The sequence below is a fragment of the Lissotriton helveticus genome, chromosome 5_1, assembly GCF_964261635.1.
Source record: "Lissotriton helveticus chromosome 5_1, aLisHel1.1, whole genome shotgun sequence".
Lineage (NCBI taxonomy): Eukaryota > Metazoa > Chordata > Amphibia > Caudata > Salamandridae > Lissotriton > Lissotriton helveticus.
Genome location: NC_136065.1, coordinates 622841367 through 622857374, shown reverse-complemented (window position 1 = coordinate 622857374; position 16008 = coordinate 622841367). Strand labels below are relative to the sequence as shown.

Below are 16008 nucleotides of genomic sequence, written 5' to 3'. Positions count from 1 at the left end.
ATAATCAATAGCAGTGATCGCCATTTACTTTTTAATCAAAAATATTTTTAATTTATATGAAAAAAATATTTCAATTTATAATTTTATGAAAAAATCAATATACACACAAGATTTTTTCATATAAATTATAAATTGTTTTGATTAAAAAATAAATGGTGATCACTGCTATGGATTATAGTGGTCATGAAGAAAACTATGTGTTTATAAAAGAGAAGTCAGAATTGGCAATTTGTCATGGTATTTGAATTATTTGGGGCTCAGCCTTGTTGACAGATAAGAGCCCAAACTCTGTTGTAGGTGGCAAACTTTTAGAAAGTTGTTGTTTTCTTGTCTTAGCCATTTGGTGCCTGCAGTCTGTCTCAGGCCACATGACAGGATGTAATTGGCGGGTGGGCTATGAGTATTCCTCCTAGACAGCCACACACATTGGGAACATAGGTGCGATTGAATGCGTCATTATTGGCAGGATGGGAGGAAGGAGCTGGGGTCAGCCTCACTCATACCCGAATAGGCTGTGTCCTGTCCCCCAAAAATTGCTACATACCCCCTGTAGTTAGTCTGGAGCCAGGGCAAGGAGGGCAGGGCATCTGTGCATCTTAAAGGCAGGCCTCTGGAAGTGTATCCCCACTCCAAAGGCACAACTGTGTATAAAGGAAGGCCCTCAGACAATACCACTTCAGTACAAAACTGATACAACAGATACAACAGACCTGGGTGGATTTTGTGGATTCCTTTTGCAGGGCACAGGATGGTTGGATGAAGAGCAGTGTGGTAAATGATGATCAGGGGCTATACAATTTGATTGCAAAGTAGCACCTGCTCAGACTTTGTTTTCCAGATCTGTGCCAACACCTGATTGTTAGCTCACTGACCCCAGGAAACTTGCTGGGAAGGCATACCACTGGGTGAGCATCAGGGTCCATAGGAAGGTATCTAGGGGGGTGGGGGGAAATCACTAAGTATGGGCGGAAAATTTGTTCCGCTCGCGGATTTTGCAAATTTTTGGCAATTTTGCGAATTGCCCGAAATTGCCCAAAAATACGCAATTCGCGAGTTGGTGGATTTTTTTTTTCTTGTTCGCGCTTCAAAAATACAATCTCGCGCGTGCGCGGCATTGACTTACCATGATTCTGCGTTCGCTGATGAGTTTTCCTGTTCGCGTGCGCTGCGAGATTTTGGTAGCTGGCCGAGCGACGCCTCGATCGCGAACACGTCATTGTGACCCAAAACAGGAAATTGCGAACGCGAACACGTCATTGCGACCCGAAACAGGAAATTGCGAACGCGAACACGTCATTGCGACCCGAAACAGGAAAAAGGCAACGCGAGCAGGCTGGTTAAGTGGAAACAACATGTTTGCGACCGTTGCGACCGCATGTGCAAGTTCTCGTTCCCGAACTGGTAAAAAAATCTTGCGAACTCGCAAAAAAAAAAATTCGCAAGTTTGCGGGATTTGGCGGATTTTTGCGAATCCCGATAACGAATTCGCAAATTCCGCCCATGCTTAGAAATCACCACAAGGGTGAGCAGGGGTCCCCATCAGAAGATGCACACCCCATCCCCAGAGCTGATGAGTTCATAGATCGGCTAGAAGCCACCAAGTTTCTCAGTACATTTGACTTAAAGTCTGGGTACTGGCAGACTTCCTTGACCGAGGGGCCAGAGAGAGGTCTGCGTTCTCTACCAAAGAATGACACTTTCAGTTCCGGGTGAAGCCCTTCGTGTTGAAGAATTCCCCTGCTACTTTCCAGGGGTTTATCAGCCAGGTCCTGGCTAGGCTGGAGAAATTCAGTGCCGCCTATCTGGACGACATTGTGCTCTTCAGTTCTAGCTATGAGGACCACCAGTGTCACCTCAAAGAAGAGCTTTAGGCTCTGCAGCGGGCAGGACTGATTATCAAGTCCAGTAAGAGGCAGGGAGGGCAGGAGTCAGTGGTCTACATGGATCACTAAGTGGGAGGAGGTATGGTGCCGCCCCTCTAGGCCAAAATGGAAACCATTCTGGCTTGGGAACCCCTCGGGACCCAGACCGAGGTGAGAACCTTCTTAGGCCTCACTGGATCTTACAGGAGATTGTCAAGGGGTATGGCACCATTGTTACACCTTTGACAGAGCTGACTTCCAAAAAGAAGCCACCTCAGGTGATCTGGACAGAGGCATGCAGGAAAGCTTTTGACACCATGGAAGAGGCCATGTGCACAGCACCCGTGCTCAAGGCCCCGGACTTGTCCCAAGAATTCCTTGTGCAGACAGACGCCACAAAGCGTGGCATCGGGCCATGCTCTCACAGCTTAATGAAGAGGGCATGGATCAACCTGAGCTTTCATCAGTAGGAGGTTACTACCCCGAGAACAGAGGTGGGGTGCAATAAAGAGGGAAACATTTGCTGCGAGCTGAGCTCTGAATAAGCTCAGACCATACCTGCTTGGTGCTCACTTCTGAGTTCAGACAAACCACAGACCACTCATTTGGTTAATGCAGATAAGGGGTGAGAATCCCAAACTGTTGAGGTGGTTCATCTCCCTACAAGAAATGGACTTTACGGTGGAAAACCGTCCTGGAACAGACCACACCAATGCCGATGGCCTCTCCAACTTATCCTGTGCTGCTGAAGGGACTGCCACTCTGCTGAACTGCACTTTGCTGGACTCCTGCTTTGCTGTTCTGACCTGCTTAACGCTTGCCTAGGTGAGAAGGACTGTACCTGCATCTCTTGAACCCAGAAACCAGACTGACTCCAAGGGCTAGTTAGCTGGTTTCCTCATTTGACGGCTCAGGGACATAACAGCCTTCCAACAACCTGTCATCTACACCTGGACCATCTATGAATTTACACTGCTAAGTGGTGCCTCCCCAGTCCTGGATCCTTTGAAGTCGGCCTAAGGTGCTTGCCAGCTGAACCAACACATCTTCTCTGCTGAGCGGAGCATCCCTGAGCAGAACCGTTGCATCTCCTCGGCTGAGTGGTGGATCCTCAAGCAGAAGCATTGCAGCTGCTGCGTGGACTTTAACCGTCGCTGGAGACCCGCATCGCTCTATCAGTCCTCGGCACCGACGTATCATCGACGGTGCGTCTCCAGCTCAGGCCCTGCAGCTCTCGTCAATGACGGCCCTGCATCCCTCGACGACGACGCCAGACTCAGCATCGCAGCTCCTTGGAATGGACACATCGCTAGCTGGGCGCTGAATCCCCGACTCCAGACTTCGCATCAAAAGCCCTGTTGATGGGATCCATGATGGTGACGCAACAGGACCTAGCACTGCATCCTCGCCACATCTCTGAACCAATGGATCGCCTCAGCTGTGCACCCAGGTTTTTGTTACTTTGTTGAGAAGGCCGGACGGAGTCCCTGTAGCATGCCCGAGCTCCATGGCAGTCAGCCTGAACTTGTGACTGTCCCGGTCCGAAGCAACCAGATATCCCCAGTTGGCACTTTGTGCTTCTTGGTGCAATTCAACCTAAATCTTTAAAATCCAATATCTCTGGTTTTACTGATTGGATTTTTGTTTTGTTGGGCGTTTTAACCCCTTCGACGCTCATGACGAGCTGGGCTCGTCATGAGGTAGCCTCCTGCTACGCTGATGACGAGCCCAGCTCGTCATGTAACATGCGATACCGCAAATCCCAGCGTACGGGCGGAATTCCGCCCGCACGCATGCGGTTAATGATTAAAAATGTTGTGTGGTGTTTACACTGTTTTACTATTTGAAGTGCTGCACAAATACTTTACACGCTGTCTCTATGCTAAGCCTTTTTTTTATATAAACATACGGAATCCACCCGTAAGATATACAGAGGAACCTAATTCAGTCTTACTACTAATGTGGTTCCTACTTTGGTCGGAAGCACACTGTGTTTTTCAAATACCACTCACACACCAAAAAGGCCCTTGGTGTCATGCTTCATCATAGAAGTCTTCGCACCCCTCTACGGAGTGCGGCGTGCCTTTAACCACCGAATACGCGGGAGCACTTGATGTGACCACTATGTGTAGTGTGTGAGCGAGTGTGGAAGTGAGTGGTAGGGTCAGAGGTGATTTGTGAGTGACTGCGACACTTACCCACCGAGGAGCGATGCTCACGTGACATCGGAGACCTGGAGAGACGCGCCGAGAGAAGTTTCATGCGGCGCTCCCACAGCGACTTCGGTTTCAACTGTTGACAGGCCTCGCAGTCGGTGGTGCCGTGATCCTCCCCCAAACACCACATACAAATGAGATGCGGGTCCAACGCCGACATAAGACACCCACAAAACGTACAAGTTTTGAAACCCGAAGGCATTCCCACACTGTTCCACCAAAAGAAATGAAGAAAAAAGGGCCCGAAACAGGCCTGTAGCAAGGACCGGATCCGCGTTGCACGCGGAAAAGGAATGTAGGCGCGTCGGGGCGGGTCTTATGTGACCTCGCTGACGTCACGTGCACGGACGACGCCTGGGCGGAGTCGCGTGATGTCGCCTGGCACGCAGGGATGCTGTGGCAAAAAAGTTTCCGGATCAAGTCTCACGCCTGGGGATAATTCTACGTGAAGGAATCTGCGGCTAGTAGTCTCTATCCGATAACGGCTCTCCCAGAGGTAAGGGGATATCACCTGAAGACTGCAATTTCCGCTGGAGAAGCTGAGGATATTCCTGAAGTGTCAAAAAGTGAGCACACCTGTTGTGTCAGTGAAGGAGTGTATCTGGCCTGCAGGAGAGACAGTCCAAGAGGAGAAGCCCAGTGTGTTGCCAATGTGAGGAGCACCCTGAGAAATCGGATTTCCCCGAAGTGCGAAGCCAGAATTACCAGTTTCCTAAAGGTGTCCTCCGGCCTCCTAGTTGCTCTTATCAGTATCTCTTTAAGCTGCAATAAGATGATGCCTGAACAACTACTTAGGTCACCTGGTAGATTGCCATAGACTTAGAGACTAGCGCTGCTGCTGATGCTGTGAGGAAAGGTCACATTGCCCTCTAAGTGAGAAGCCTCAATCAGCCCATGGCAACAACTAGCAGAGGACACCATCATGAAGGATTGGTCAAGGATATCACAACTACCAATACTGTAGCGGGATAGGAGGGTTGATGCCGCCAATTACCTCTGCGACTGTCGCCCTGAGCAAGACTGTGGAAGGCTTAAAAGGGACTGGAGAAGCTGCTGCAAGAGCAGAATTCAATTTGCTCCTACTGTGCTGTCAGCACTACTACAGAATCTAAGCTGATAAAACGGACAGCATAGCCTGCACTGGGGACCTCAGACTTAAACGCATGCAGAGGAGTCTGCCATGGGCTGAAATACTTTTGCTATTATTAGATAAAGTGAATTGCACATTTGGCCTGGAAGGGTTTTGTGGACTTTAGTTGTGGGATTGTGTTGTTGTCAGAAGGAGGGTGGAGGGTACTGGGAAGATACCAGGAAGAAGGGTGTATTGCCCCTCATTATTTTCATGCAGCTTAGTTGACAACCTTGTACATAGTTTTCAATGAAATGTGAAGATTTTAGTACTGCTGTGAGGTTAAAGTACTTTCTTTTTATAACTAAGCATTGGGCTAGACATTATGTTATTGTGTCTGTTCGGTGATGTCTGAGCTCTTGCCTTGCACACTTCCTCAGAAAAGGCTGTGACTGCTTGCCCTCGCTACACTGACAGTCAAGAGTGAAAAGTGTTATACTTGGCCCAGTTTGAAGAGCCACAGTAAGACAGCTCTAGGACACTAGTGGAAAACTAACTTAACCACAGCTGTTGAGGATTCGTGCCACTAAACTGCCCTGTGGCCCACCAAAAAGGGTCTGCATGTGGTCATAAAAGTGGTCCTCACACAATCATTGACCACCCTGTAAAACACACAGAAGAGCAGTCATGTGGCAATTGTAATTGTCATTTTACAATATGAAAGAGTGGGCTAGAGGTATAGACATCTGTTGAAATATTAATTGTGCCAATGGAAAAATAAATACTGTGACTACATCTGAGAAGAGAGATAGAGAGACCGGATGGGGAGTGGGGGAGGCATGATGAATACGAGTGACCCCAGGAAGAACATGCACAAGGACAGCGTGCATAAATAGTGATGAAGAGAGGGAAGAAGATGTGCGAGATATGCTGTTGAAGGATTTCAGAAAGGGTGTATATTCATTAGTATGGGATATGTCTGGTTGCAATAACAAAAAACCCACAAAGTCTTACCCTAATACTGGTCAAGTGGCATGCTGTGGAATGTACAAGATTATTGTTTACTTGCTTTAGGCTATGTCCCTAATTACATAGGCCTGGTCTCTTGGAAAGAATTCCTAGTTTGCTACTTTGGCCAGTCTGTTTTTAGAGATCCAATACCCTTTTCATCACTCTTAAAGCACTAGAGGGTGGCCAGATAAATTAATTAGAATGGGAAGCAGAGCAAGAAAGGGACAGTGAGGAAGATAGAGCAGACAGATCGAAACAATGCTAAAGATATCAAAGTAAGTGCAAATCAAAATTAGGTAGAAGAGCTCGGAGCACAGGCATCCTAGGCAGTAAACAAAAAGCAATAAATGAGCACAAAGGAAAAAACGAAGTACAAATAGTGCAATGGCAAGAACAAAATCAAGTATGGCAACCAGAGAAAATATAGCAAGGGAAAAGGGAAATCAAGGCTGGGGTGTTCAAAATGGGATGCACAGAGCAAGTGTGGAAATGGAAGTGCAGACATGGATGAAGTAGGAAAGGCATTGCAGGTAGAAGGAGAGGCCAGAAAAAGGAATGAAGGGGGATGTATGACATTACAACGCATGCTTTTACATCGCATGCTTTTACATCACAGTTTTTACAACGCATACCATTACAACGCATAGCGCTTTTGGGTGCTGGATAGTGAATAGTTTAATTTACTATTCCAACTCCAGTCCCCGTGGATAGTAGGGAAGGTGTTGGATAGTAAATTAAATCTATTCCCTATCCTAGAGCGCCCCCCAGCGCAATGCGTTGTAATGGTTTGCGTTGTAAAAGTTGCGATGTAAAAGCACTGCGTGGCAAAAGTTGCGTTGTAAAGGATGTTTCCCAATGCAGGGAGAGTGGTGGAGCAGAAGTCTTGGGCTAAGAGGAGATTGGGAACAGAGGTGGAAAGCGCAACAGGTATGGGATTGGAAGCCTAATAGGCACATGTAACGAAATGACAACTATCCAAAAGGGCCAGGAAGGGAAACAAAAGTAGTGGGGCTAGAGCAGTATAAAAATACTTATGAAAGTCTGGGAAAATCTGACAAAGGTATCGAGTTAGGACAAGTCAGGGGTGAGGATACTGGAAAGACAAAATGCAGCAAGGTTAGGAAAGAAAGAGTAGTGGCAAAAGAGCTGGGAAGGTGGGCACAGGGAAAAGGAAGAGAATCAAAGAGCACAGGAAGCAGAATGCAAGAGACAAAGTAAGGTTGAAATAACCAGTACAGAGGCAATCTGGGGCATGAAAAGACTGTGTATGGGTGGGGGCAGAGAAGGCACTTGCAAAGGAGGAAAACAGGGCACATGAAGGCCCACTCCAAGAAATAAAGGGAGGTCAATAAAGATCATAGCATGAGCTAGAATGTAGGACAAGGAGGGCCACAAAATGGGGAGGCAGGAAGAATGCAGAAGAGGTGGCTGTATAGGATGTATTTTTGGGGACAGGATAGCTGCAGTCTAGTGGGCCAGAAAAGATGTAGAATAGGTGCAGGAAAGAATCAGAACTGGAGGCTGACAAGGGTGCAAAATCCCAATTGGTGAAGTTAGGGAGGGGCATCAAGTGTACAGGAAAGGGACATTAAAATTCAACAGAGCAAGTCCAGAAAAGGTTCAGAGAGCAATGGTATAGAAGGCTGCAGAGAGCAAGGCTCAATAAGAACGCAGAGAACATGGGCTGAGAAGGATGCAGAGATCACAGACCAGGAAGGATACAGAGAGAAAGAGCCACAGACAATGCAGATCTAAAGGGCCCGAAACAATGCAGAGATCAATGGCTGGGGAGAGCACAGAGGAAGAGAGCTAGGAAAAGCACAGAGGAACATCTCCAAAGGGCAAGAGCCAAGATTAGCACCAAGGGCAAGAGTCAGGATGAACACCATGGGATCAGGGATCAGGATATGCAACAAAAGCAAAGGCTACAAAAGCTGGGAAAGGAAAACAACCAAACTCAAGGGGCAGGATGGTCACCACGAGAATGGGACCGGAAAGGCACCAAGAGCAGGAGCCAGGAAGGGAGCTAAGAGTAGGAGCCAGGAGGAGCCCTAAGAGCAGGAACAGCGCTAAGAACAGGGGCCAAGAAGGACATTAAGAACAGGGGCCAAGAAGGACATTAAGAACAGGGGCCAGGAAGGGTACTAGGAACATGCTCCAGGAAGGGTGCTAAGAGTAAGGGTTAGGAAGGGCGCTAAAAGCAGTGGCCAGGAAAAGTGCCAAGAACAGGAACAAGGAGGGCACCAAGAGCAGGAGCAAGCAAGGGTGCCAAGAGCAGGAACAAGGAAGGGTACAGATAGCAAAAGATGAGAGAGCAAAGGCAGCAAACACACTTTAGGCACAGAGAGCAAAGACCAAAAGCAAATACCCATTTGTACACATAGTTAGAGAAGCGAGAGAGAAGCAAGCCAGAGAGAATGGCTGTGGGTGTGTGTGCATAAATGTGTTTGCCTCTTGGCTGAAAGTGGGTGTTTGGAAGTAGTAGGAGATGTGTGGTGCAGGTGGTGTGCATGAGGAGGTGGGATGTGTTCCATGTATATACGTGTGCTGTTTTCAGGTAGACGTGTGGTAATTGGGAACGTGGAGTGTGAGTGCATTCGCACACCTTTAGCCTATGGAGAAAGGGTGCTGCTAACCTCAGTTATACTATTAGTGTTTGTAAGTAATCAATCTAGGACATTACGTATTGAAGCTCTTTTGATAAAATATGAATGTTTGGTATGATGGTGCATTTTTGACTGGTGCAACATTCTCTCTTACCTTGTAGTTTGCTGTGTGCCCTTTGGCGAGTGTTGTCATACCATGTGCATGGTACTCTAATGTTTACAGGTGATATATAAACAAACTGTAGTTAAATGTCATCATACTAAAAGCTAAACGTGTGTAACTGTTTAACATACCTGGTGCATGGATTGGTCCCAAACTTACAGCTCTCACTGCTTCTACAAGACTTCAGAAGAAGAGTGCACAAAGGTGCAACCTATGTAGTGCGATGAACACTAATACCTGGTACTCTATCAGTTACAAATGTATATTGAGGTGCCTGACTCTCATACCTTGTGCTCTCCCGACTGTACGATGTCTCAGTCTTTTCATTTTTTTCCGAAGGCTCCTCTTTTTCTGTTGTGTTGGATTCTCGCTCATCAGTGGAGTCACTTAAAAATAAAAGGAAAAGCTGTGAGTGGCTAACAAATAGTGACTAGACAGTAAAGAACACGTTTTCTTACCTTCAATAAAGCTCTTTCTGGAGGATACTCTATTGAACTGCAGAGTCCTCATCTTGCAAATATTCCCCAAGGCGTCAGACTGGATTGGGAAACTCAAAAGCTGTACTCCTGTGCACCAGTAGGTGGCATTGATTGGCTCCACTTCAACATATTTGGGGCTGCATATAATGACCACCCAGGCACCCTGACGTCAGCTGGTTTTAAAGGTTTGTTCACACCTCGGGTGCAGAACACGTCACCAAATTGGCTTGTGTGCAGATCTCTAGGTTGGGATCTTTTAGGGTGGCCTTCTTTGGAAGCTGCGAAGGGGAAGGATGTTAGTTGTTCTTACAACTGGCTACCTATCGTGGACGTAAGGACCAAGCCACCCAGAATGTCACATTCCTGAGGGGGAATGGGTCAAGCATTTTACAGCTCTTTATGCAGAGTCACTGTAGATGGAAGGTACTTATTTATTTATTTATTATTTTTTTATTATGCTGTTTTGTAACGCGCTCAATTACTGCCGGAGTATCCTGGCGCGACAAAAAGAAGAAAGAATTTTAACAGCACACACTATACCGACCAAAGGACTAAACAGCCAATCTAAACAGGTACGTTTTTAACGCTTTTTTAAAAACACCAAAATTAACAATAGCACGCAGAGAGAGAGGAAGCTCATTCCAAGCTAACGCGGCCTTCACCGCCACTGAGTGCCCTCCCAACCGGAAACGCCGGAAGCGGGGAACCTGCATCAGATGTTGAGCAGCAGAGCGCAAGTCTCGGTTGGGAGAGTACCGAATGAATCGTTTCTTCAAGTAGGCCGGACCCAGCCCATTGATGGCTTTATGAGCCAGGGTCAGAATTTTAAAGGTAATCCTATGGGGAACTGGCAGCCAATGCAGGCTCTGCAGGTAATTCCTAACGCTGATCCATCTGGAGATATTCCCCAACAATCTAGCGGTCGCGTTTTGGATTACCTGGAGCCGCCTTACCAAATAGGCCGGAGAGCCACTCAGCAGAGCATTGGCATAGTCCAGACGCGAGAGAATTAAAGCTCTCGCTACTGACTCTCGTGCCGAGGCAGGCAGAAAGGGGAAAAACTTTCTGAGCGACTTCAGGGTCCCGAAACACCCTCCGGTTAGCTTCTTGATATGCCCCTCGAATCGGAGGTCATCCCCGAACCAAACCCCCAGGTTCTTAGCAAGGCCGTTCACAGCACAGGGCATGGGGAAGCCAACCGGCCAAAGTAAGTCCCTGAAATTAGGGGGGAACTGGCCATAGAGAAGAATTTCGGTCTTATCTTCATTACATTTCAGTTGTGATGAAGCTAACCAGTTGAAAACTGAGGACAGACAATTCTGGATCAACTCTGTCTCCAATACCGCACTAGGCCAGGTGAACAACAGCTGCGTATCATCAGCATACGCTATAATTTTGGCTCCCAGATGTTCGGCTAAGTCTATCAGGGGGGTCAGATAAACATTAAAGAGCAAAGGGCTCAAAGTCGAGCCCTGGGGGACCCCTGTCATGAGAGGCCTAGCCGACGATGAAAAAGGGGGGACCCATACCTGCTGAGATCTAGACGCCAGAAAGGAGCTCAGCCAATCTAAAGCGAGGTCATTGACGCCAATGTCAGCGAGCCGGGCAAGGAGGCGTTGGTGAGGCACCGTGTCGAACGCGGCAGAGAGGTCCAAAAAGATTAGAGCCGCTCTGCCGCCACCGTCTAGACACTCCCTGACTGCTTCCGTGATTTCCACCAAAGCTGACTCCGTGCTGTGGGCTGCACGGAACCCAGATTGAGCCGGGTGAAGGGCCCCCGATGTTTCCACAAACTCATTAAGCTGCTGAATAGCCAATTTCTCGCCGATTTTAGCCAAAGCCGGAAGCAGCGAGATAGGCCGATAGTTGGCCAGCACTGCAGGGTCAGCTCCGCCCTTTTTGAGCAGGGGCAGGAGTTTAGCCTGTTTCCACTCGGCGGGCACTGTGGCTGATTTGAAAGATAGGCCGACTAAATGTGTCACTTCCTGCACAACCACATCAGCAACGCCTGCCAAAACCCTTGCCGGACAGGGGTCCGATGGTGAACCAGATTTCAAAGATTTGATCACAGCCAGTGTGTCGATAGTTGTGGGAGGAACAAACTCAGTCATCTTGGCCGATAAACCCCTCAAAGGGGGGAAAAGGTCAGGCATGGCATCCGCTAGGCTGATGGCAACAAAACTTGACTGAATAGCAGCTATTTTTTCCTCAAAAAACATGGACAGGCTCTCACACCAAGCCTTTGAAGCTGGAACTATCCGCTGCTCAGCACAAGGGGAAAGAAAGCTATTAACAATCGCAAAAATCTCGCGACTGCTATTGTTAGCTTTAACAATTCGATTGGCATAGTATTCACCTTTGGCTATTTTAATGCTGGCGTAGTAGTTTCCTTGCTCTCTCCGTAAAACTACCTTGGCCAAAGGGCAATAGGTTTGACGCCAAGCCCGCTCGAGTTTTTTACAGGCCTGCTTGTGAATGCGCAGCTCAGGAGAGAACCATGGTTTAGATGGAGTAGAGCGCATTCTTATGGCCCTGGAACTCCACCTACTACTAGGGTCACAGATGAGGAGAAAGTTCACTTTACCACTGAAGAAAGCCTTAACGCGCAGAATGAGCAAAAAGTGGGGGAAGCCCCAGAGCTCAACAGAATCCATTCGGACTTGTTTTGTTCCGAACCTCAGATTTGGGGTTCTTACATTAATATTCTGTCAAACGCAATTGCAGCAGGGGTCCTATACACCAATTCATGGAAAGGGGTGGAAATTATCTCAATTTTTAAAAAGGGCTCAAGGCAAGACCCATGTACTTTTCGCCCCATAAGCCTTATCGACAACATAAAACAATTTACAGTAAACAATATCTGACAAACCTCTGGGAATGGATCCACTGCAACAGGGTTTTGTCACATTTACCAGCAGGCTTTATAGACAGCGCAAGTACTGTAGACCAGATCTTTTCTGTTCTGGCTTTAAAATGGAAAAACGTACTGGAGGGCACTGTATGGTCACATTTATAGATCTCCGAGCAGCTTTTGATTTTGTCCCCAGGGTGAAAATCTGGGACGTACTTAGGAAATTTGGGGTACCTACAAGGCTACTGCTTCCGATTAAGAATCTGTATCAAGATAACTTTGTCAGAGTTAGATGGGGCCTTGTGAGGGGAGACCACAGATAATATTCGAATTAGGCTTGCAGTCTGTCAGGGTTGTTTTCTCACATCCACTTGAATTTTATTGTTTATCAATAAATGCAGTCCTTATTTAGTGGATTGTGGGAATGGCGCCCCTAAAATTGCCAGGCCCAAAGTGCCATGTCTGCTTTTTGTAGACAATAAACTCCTTTTATCAAAAACTGTCCTGGGCATAAATACTCTCTTGGGGAGGTTTAGCCAATTCTGCCAAGACCATTGTTTAGAAATAAATAATTCTAAAACCAATTACATGGTATTTAGCCATAAGACTTTAGAGGGAATGTGTTCCTAAAGGGAGCCAAACTATAAAGGGTCTCAGAATTTAAATATTTAGGGGTGAGACTAAATGATTCCAACAGGTGATTCGCTCCGATGAAAAAGAGAACAGTGATTCTGAAACACAGTGCTGGGTCTATTGTTAGAGTTTCAAATAGAGCTTCCTCATATCCCATTTCATCAGTGTTGGAAACATACAGGGCCCAAGTATATCGATCTGCCTTATACGGGACTGAATTGTGGGGATATTGCAATCTTGACCCATTAGATAGATGTAAAAACTCTTTACTTAGGTCCTTGCTGAGACTTCCAAAACGTAACCAATTACTCTTTTTAAGGATAGATTTTAACATCAGACAAAGCATAGATATAGCCAGCTTGAAGCCTATCTTATATATAGGGTCAGGCTCTGAACATTGGAGCCACTTGCCCCACACAGAGAGTGCCTCCGAGAAATACATTCCCATCAATCTGCACAAAAGATCCCCTGGGTATCCCTTGTTAAAACCTGGCTGGTCAGGCTAGGACTGACCAATATTTGGCTACTTCTATTACAATGCCACATAGCGCTTGTGAATCTGTTAAATATTGCTATTGCAATGCTGTTTTTTGCTTTAAAACGTATGTAACTTCTTCGCGTGCTTCACAGACTTGTTTCTGTACTTCAAAAGAGGCCCCCAATTCGAAGAATTTATGAATTATGTTAATGTGCCATCATCAAGGTCTCTTTTTTTAAAGTAAAATTTAGGCTAGAGATATTTCCAACATCCTCCTTCACTTCGTCATTGAAAAGCAATGCTAACTCCACCAACATGTATTCCATGGGGTGCCAAGTAGAGGAGAATGAAGAACACTTGTTTTTCTGTGGCGCTTATGTGAAACAGTGTGCTCACTGGATTATTCCTCTCTGTCGCCTTCTTGGGCTTGATGATAGGCCCAACGCCCTGAGAGTATGCAATACTGATACCAGGAGCTGCATTTTCTATTCGATTAAAGTTACCTAAGCTCTATATGGTATATAAGAGCAAGAATAGTGGGGAGAACATAACATTTAATGGCTGTGCTCCTGTAGTTTTAACCTTTTTGCTGCATTATGTATTTTTTTATTTAGGTAGGTTAGTTGGTGTTTGTAGAGCTACTTGGAGGTGCCCCCTGCAAGATAGCTAATATAATTTGCATTCTTTATTTGATTGCAAATAATCGAAGCTCAATATGTTTACACAAATAGTGAGGAGAAATTAATAGTCTTAGGCGGGGACCTGTAGTTTAATTTCTCTTGCTGCACTATGCACTTTAAACTGGGCTAGGAGATTTTGTGTTTTTGTTGTTACTTTTATTGCTCCCTGTTATAGAATTCCCGTCCGGCATAGTGGACCTAATTCAAACCAATTTCCCAGAACGACTTCTGAGGTTTTTGCCTCACTTGGAACTGTCTGATTAAGGGGTATTTGGATGGGCTTAGTATGCCATTAGTTGTATTGTGATTTATTACATCTAAAGCGAAGAGTCTACTGTATTGGATTATTATGGTTGCACAATATTTTATTCTATTTTATCTTATGAACACTACAGTGGATTATTCTCAATCCTTCATGTTCTTATGTATTGTGCATATTTTATGTGTACTTTAATTGTTTTTTAAAAACCGAAATAAAGTTGACTTGATCTTGAACCCACCAGGTTGCTCATGACCCGAAAAATGCCCTGTCAACACATCCACTTCCAGTCAGTTGATAATCTGCAGTTAAACTGAGTATGTACCTGAAAGATCATTACCAAAGGTACGTAACTTGTTCTTCTGATAAATACTTCTGACTGCAGTTTCCTTACCTACTGAATAGATACTAAAGTAGTACCTCCCAGGTGGTGGGTCTGTGAACTGTCTCAGACCAAAACTGCCCCTCTCGTCTGGCCAGGCCGACCAGCTAGTAGTGCTTCATGAACATGCAGAGCAGTGTCTATGTTGCTGCATGGCAAATGCCCAGATCAGGCACTCCACATGCCAGTGCAGTGGTAGCAGCCAGGGCTCTGGTGTATTGAGCCCATTGGCCTTCTAGAGGATGCTTCTTGGCTAGTGCAAAGCAGATTTTGATGCAGAGAATGATCCAGCAAGAAATGGTCCTCTTTTGCACTGCTCTGCCCTTTTTTGTTCAAGGAAATCCAACAAAAAGCTGATCATCCACGCAATGTCCCCTGGTACGATCAATGTAGAAGCTAAGAGCTCTATCGGGATTTGACGAATGTAGACTCTCCTCCTTCTTAGAGGGTTGAGATGGAACGTAGAAAGCAGAGAGATGAATGTTTGGTAAAAACATTCGGGAGGATGCAGGATTGGGTCCTCAACACCAGCTTGTCTGGTGAGGTCCCTACTTGGACAGGGTGCAAACCACTGCCAACTAGAGACCCAATTTCTAACAATCACTACCATCCAATATCCAGGGTTGGGGCAGACAAGACCTGGGCTGGGGTGTGTATCTTGAATTTCTCCTTTCTCAGAAAGGCGTTGAGCAGGAGATGGTCTAAAATAGGATGAAGGTCTCTATCCTTCTTCGGCACTAGAAAGTAGCAGGACTACCTGCCAGTTCTAAATTCTGATGCTGGCACTCCCAGTATGGATTCTTTAGCCAGAAGGGCCTTCACTTCCCACTATAAAATTGACAGATGGTCCTCCGTCAGCAATCCCGAAAGTAATGGAAGGTGGAGTGGAGCCAGTCGGGCCGTTTGCACTCCGAAGTGATCGCCTGCTGCCTTGAGAGTAAATGCAGGATTATGCCTCCGACAGTGTGGCTGTGTGTCTGGCAAGACCCACTAAAATGTTTTATTGAGACTGGAGGGGCAGCAGGAGATTAAGTATCTTGCCGCCTTTGATCTCCATGCTGTCTGTGGGTGCCATAGCCACGAAAAGGCTGTATGGTCTGCTGGGCTGGCCGAATGGACATTTGTGCTGGTGTTATTGAAAGCCTCTACCATAGCCGGAGGGGACGAAATTGCTGGTGGAACTGCCATTTTGGTGCCAAGAGTCTCAAGGAGCGCACTGTCCTCCAACTGTCTTTAAAGCTCACAAGGGTTGAGCCTGCTTTTTTGCTGAATTCGCATGAGCCACCTAAAGGCATGTACATTAGGGAAGAGTGGACATC

At 46.5% G+C, this 16008-nt stretch overlaps 1 protein-coding gene across 1 annotated transcript in view; it reads right to left on the bottom strand.

Annotated features, from left to right (window-relative positions):
- Window positions 1-16008, bottom strand: part of DNAJC16 (DnaJ heat shock protein family (Hsp40) member C16) — a 221859-nt gene that overhangs the window by 33983 nt on the left and 171868 nt on the right. The window contains exon 13 of the mRNA XM_078642994.1: window positions 9215-9313. Within this exon, the coding sequence (XP_078499120.1) occupies window positions 9215-9313 (99 nt within the window). The remainder of the gene's footprint in view (window positions 1-9214; window positions 9314-16008) is intronic.